Below are 5,893 nucleotides of genomic sequence, written 5' to 3' on the forward strand. Positions count from 1 at the left end.
GGCGGGAAATTGTGGGGGGGGGTCAGGGAGGGAAAGGGAGGTGGGATTAACGGTAGTCAATATGTGTCTGGGGACGGGGGGCACACCTCATCAACAAGGGTACCTACACAATGCGTATTTGTATACCTAACCCTTAACTGTACCCCACAATTTTAAAATAAAAAATATGTTAAAAAAAATTTAAAAATTAGTTGAGCATGGTGGTGCATGCCTCCTAGCTACTCAGGAGGTTGAAATGGGAGGATGGCTTGAGCCTAGGAATTCCAGACTGCAATAAGTTATGATCACGCTAATGTACTCTAGCCTGGATAACAGAGTAGGGTTTTGTCTCTTAAAACAAACAAACAAACAAACAAACAAACCAAAAAGCAAAAGAACCAAACAAATAGTGGAAGAGTCAAAGAAAATTGAGAAATAGTTGTAAGCTGATTGTTTCCTAAAGATAAAAATGTTTCTATTTAAGATCAGTGATCCCAAACTAGGCCACATTATCATGATAACAGCTGCCATTATGCCATTCTTTTCCCACCAGTGTTTTAAAGCTAGCTTTAAAGCTATCTTCTAAGCTCACCTGTTTAAAAATGCTTCAGATGCTATATGTCTATTTTGAGCTATCTTGAATAAATACAATTGAAGTCATATTAATATAATATAAACCTATGGATTATTTTAACATTTCTATTCCAATAGTGTTGCACCACACTTAGATTCCAGTTGCACCCCAAATTTCCCTGGAGCGTCACAGGAAATAACCCAGTTCCTGACCCATTTTTGAAAAAGTTCCCAACTTCATTGGGACAGGTGAAAAGTTCCCAACTTCATTGGGACAGGTGAAAAGCTACAACTATATTTTATTTTAATAAAGTTATGAAAACAACAAAGTAAGAGTGAGAAAAAAAACTTTAGCCTTATGGTAGTCTAACTTCTGATTATTTATCATTTTACAGTCATTCACTTGTTATATTCATTCTTAGGAAGTTTGTGAGTCTTGTCTCTTACACTTTTTCAGTAACTCTAGTGGTAAGTAACCAAAAAATAACAAAAGCATTCGTTACCTGGACTAACAATTCTTTTGAAAAGGTAGTGAAATAGTAAGTGGCATGTTCTTCGGGATTACTGTGCCTTGTGCTTCTGGGTCCTATGATAGCACCGTTGTTATCAAAACCTCCATGGAAACAAATTGCAACATGAATTAAAATGAACTTCTCCAAACTGTTGGTTCACTAAATACCAAAACAGCAAAATCTCAAAAACAGCACTAAACACTTACCAATTAGTAGCCCATTCAGTGTCAGCAAGAGAGATCATTTTAGATAGTTTAATAAAGGAAAACCAATTCAATACACAAGTTCATAGTATTCCTCCAGAACTATCCTGTTGTTTTTTTCCAATCTTACTCATAATGAGATAAACGAAGATGCAGAACATTCAAGGTAAGTCATACTGTGTCCTCTCATTCTAGGACAGTAAGGAGTTGTGGCGATGAACCAAACACTCACAAAAAGTAGGAAGACCAAAGTGTACACCATGCATTATTGCCTGAGTGGGAGACTGCTGCCATATGTAAAACAGTGGGGTACTAGTCCTGATTCCTTTGATGGCTTCAAAGTTTTAGACAAGGTGCCATTATTTTGATTATTAGTTTATCTTTCTTTGTCTATTAACTTATAGCATAACAACCTCAGTTTGTAAGGGGTAAAAACATCTTGTCAAGGGAAACATGACTTTATGTATTCAAAGAGCCTCTTAACTAAGAAGTTTCTAAAATTTCTTCTTATAAAACACAGTTAAAAATATTTACATTTTTATTGCCCATTTACACAAAAACTCTAGTTTTTTCATTTAGGACAAACACATCACTTGATAATATTTATAGAGGTCAAATCTCCCTCCATCCTCTCCCAACTATGACTACACACATCAAATACCTACCAAGGAGCCAAGCATAAAGTCTTCGGTTCAGGGACATATCTCTCCTTAGTACCACATGAAGGGCTGCTGACAAGATCCTTATCATATCTGGTCGAGTGGCCTGAAAAAGTTAGGAATGGATTGTACTTAATCACATCCAAAAGCATATTACTTTTTCCTCTTTAAAAAAATAATGCCTTGCAATATGCTCGGAATTATGCATTATACATTATGATATATAAAGTACTTCCATATAATATTGTTTCATTTGATCTTTCAAACAGGAATTATTACTTCCATATTGCAGATTAGGAAACAGAAAGAAAGTTAGATAACATGACTGTTTAGCTGCACAGCTGGAACTAGAACTGAATTATTTTAACTTCCAGCTTAAAGTTCCTTATCCTATTCAACAAAAACAATTTATGATTAAAAAGTAAAGGAAATGGAGTAAGATGGGACAAATACAAGAAAATTATTTGCCACTGGCCTTTCACACGCATAGTGTTGTCAACCGACCATAAACTCCTTAGAAGGCATCATCTTCATCAACTCCAAGTCTTTCATTTCTCCTTTTTAAACATTTTTATCTTGTCGAAATTCAAACATATAGAAGGATATAGGAAACTATATAATCAGTACAGCTTTAACAAATCTTAATAATCTTAATTTTTTTTTCATTTTGTTACAGAACTTTTTAAGAGAAAAAGAACTTTTTTGCCTCTTTCCTAATAGTCTTAATTAGTTGTTTAAAAAAGGATTAAAGAACATCTGGCTTCAGCTCAGAGGTAAAATTTTTAAAATAAAGAGAAAGGCAACTAATTTATTATTAATTTTAAGAGTAGTACTAGATAATCACTTCAGAATAGAATCCTGGAATCTGAGAATTAGAAAGTAACTTGGAAACTGACTAGTTTAACCACCATTCTATAAATTAAAAAACCTGTTCCTCGTAGAGCCTAAGTGCTTCGCCAAATTCAAAAGCTTAGGTAGTGCCCCAGCTGGATAGAGAATTCACTTCTTAATTGTTGGCCAGTGAACATTTTACTACACTATGCACAAAAAAAGAAGAGCCAGTTTCATTTAAGAATGTTGTTGATGAAACAGTAAAAATTGGTTTTATTACATATCAACCATTTAGTATTTATCTTTTAATATTCTGTGTAATAAAATAGGACGTAGACTTAATGCACTTCTGATGTATACTGAAGTGTGATATTTGTCTTAAGGAAAAGCATCCGTGCAATCATTTGAGTTGTGAGCTTAACTATCAGCTTTCTCACAGAATGCAATTTTTACCTGAAAAAAATGACTAACACAAACTATGATTATTCAGGCATGGACATATGGCAGTCATTTTCCCAAATAAACAAAGTAAGCCTGTCACTTCAAGGAAAACAATGTCAATTGTTACAAATAATAAAATTTGAGCTTCCTAGAGAAAATCAGTGTTCTAGAAAACGTGTATTTGGATTGAAATTGCATTGTTTTCAACTGAATTGGCCTGAAAACTTCCCAACATATGTTGGGCTTAACAGTTTTCTAGCACCTAGAAATCTTTACTGATGAGAGAAATGTGATAATAAATGTAATAAATGTGATTTTTTTTGGTATTATATTAAAAATGTGCAACATTTGGGAATCTGTATAATTCAATAAACCAATATTTTCTAAATAACCAATCATAATGCTGCAAAAGCATATATGAGTGAAAGGTCTATTGAAAGTACAAGATAGACTAATAGATTGTAATGAAATAGAATATGAGAAGTTCATTGACAGGAATTAATTAATTAGAGTCTCACTCTGTTGCTCAGGTTGGAGTGCAGTGGTGCCATCACAGCTCACCACAGACTTGATTTCCTGGGCTCAACTGGAGCCTCCTGTGTAGCTGGGCTACAAGCACTCACCACCACGCACTTATATATATATATTTTTTTTGCGTAGATGAGGTCTTGCAAGGTTGCCCAGGCTGGTCTTGAACTCCTGGGCTCCAGAAATCCTCTCACCTCAGCCTCCCAAAATGCTGGGATTATAGGTGTGAGCCACTTCGTGCCCAACTTGATATGGTTTTAGATTCCATATTGTAATTAATTTTTAAAAACTATAGCTTGGCAAGTTTTGGTATAGTATCAAAGGAGAACGTGCAATTTTAACAGAAAATGCTACCGAAATACTTCTTGATTTTCCAACTACATATCAGTAGGACAATCACAATTTACTAATGCAGAAGCAGTAATGAGCATTCTGCTTTCTGCTATTAGGCCAGACAATAAAGAGATTGGCAAAAATATAAAACAATGGTTCTCACCAATTTTTTTTGAGTTGGAAAATAATACTTTCATAAAATGCTATTTATGCTAATATAAGTTTGTTATTGTTAAATGAATTAGCAAGCATTTAAAAAATTTTCCAGTTTTAATGTATAAATGATAAATATAGATAGGTCCAAACCACATAAGCAAAATTTTTAGGACCCTCAATATTTTTAAAGAATGTAAAAGGGTCCTGCCATCAAAGCATTTGAGAACCACCGATCTATTAAACATCAGATATGTAGATTATAGATGCTGTCACAAAATCTTAAAAAGTACAAATGTTAGCCGGGCTCGGTGGCTCAGCCTGTAATCCCACGCCTTGGGAGGCTGAGGTGAGTGGATCGCCTGAGCCCACAGGTTCAAGACCCGCCCAGGCAACTTGGCGAGAGCTCATCTTTACAATAAATCAAAAATCAGCGGGCGTGGTAGCCTGCGCCTGTAGTTCCAGCTACTTGGAAGGCTGAGGTGGAAGGATCGCCGGCACACAGCAGGTTGAGGCTGTGGTGGCCGGGAGCGGCCACTGCACTCCAGTCTGGGCAACAGAGTGAGATTCCAACTCAAAACAAACAAACAAAAAAGGACAAATGTCTCCACATCTTATTGTGGGAGGAAAGCTACTCTTAAGAAAGCAAGAAGTGGGAGTTGTTAGTTAAAGAATACAAAATTTCAGTTAGATGGGAGGAATAAGTTCAAAGAGATCTATTGTACAACATGGTAACTATAGTTAATAAAGTATTATATGCTTAGGAATCACGGAGATATTTTAATTGTTCTTATTGCAAAAATCAAGAATGTGAGAAAATGAATGTTAACTAAATAAATCTGGCTATACCAGAATGTATACATGTTTCAAAATTTCATGTTATATATAATATACACAAATTTTGTCAATTACAAAATGAATAAAAAACAAAAGTCACTTCTGGATTGCAACTGACATTACCACCTATTTCGAATATAGACAAAAACTCTATTATAATTTCAATTAAAGATGTAAGCATTAGAGATTTGGGTCAGCTTTCCAGGAAATAGGTAAAAGAAGCCCAGCAGTCCATCCACGGCTGACGTCCCTAATGGTGATCATCCTTATGGGGTAAGGCAACGAGGCTCTGTTCAGTCATATTTTCAGCCAGTCTTTGCCACGAGTCTATCACCCCAAGACACAGCAAGAGGAGAGGTGGGGAACTAAGATGACCATGTCATGATCCTTATTCAGTTCAGTACAGTAATAAGGAGAACTATATTAGAATTGGCATAGTAACAGGGAGAAAAGTATTGGAATTAGAGAAATATGAGACTGGGTATGAATTTAGCTATTGATTTCACAATATAAATTATAGAAGGTAAGTATTGAGAGAATTTTGGCAGAAGAAAGACTAAAATATGGAAGGAAGTACAGCCTAAAAAAGGCTTAGGAAACACAGGCATATAAAGATTACACATTGGGCCGGGCTTGGTGGCTCAGCCTGTAATCCCGCGCCTTTGGGAAGCTGAGGTGAGTGGATTGCCTGAGACCGCAGGTTCGAGACCCACCTGGGCAGCAAGACCTCATCTCTACAATAAATCAAAAAATCAGCCGGGCGTGGTAGCGCATGCCTGTAGTTCCGGCTACTCGGAAGGCGGAGGCAGAAGGATCACCGGAGCCCAAAAGGTCGAGGCTGCGG

The 5,893-nt window shown here is 36.1% G+C and overlaps 1 protein-coding gene across 3 annotated transcripts in view; it reads right to left on the reverse strand.

Annotated features, from left to right (window-relative positions):
* Positions 1-5,893, reverse strand: part of DOPEY1 (dopey family member 1) — an 81,565-nt gene that overhangs the window by 57,817 nt on the left and 17,855 nt on the right. For 2 of the 3 annotated variants that reach the window (XM_021712367.1, XM_008058102.2), the window contains exons 6-7: positions 1,933-2,032; positions 1,056-1,138 (exon numbers count right to left, since the gene is read on the reverse strand). In XM_021712367.1, the coding sequence (XP_021568042.1) occupies positions 1,056-1,138; positions 1,933-2,032 (183 nt within the window). Of the gene's footprint in view, positions 1-1,055; positions 1,166-1,932; positions 2,033-5,893 lie in introns of all 3 variants that reach the window. The other variant, XM_021712368.1, reaches the window with a different exon arrangement.

Source organism: Carlito syrichta, unplaced genomic scaffold (genome assembly GCF_000164805.1).
Source record: "Carlito syrichta isolate Samal-C Ts95f unplaced genomic scaffold, Tarsius_syrichta-2.0.1 Scaffold303211, whole genome shotgun sequence".
Classification (NCBI taxonomy): Eukaryota; Metazoa; Chordata; class Mammalia; order Primates; family Tarsiidae; genus Carlito; species Carlito syrichta.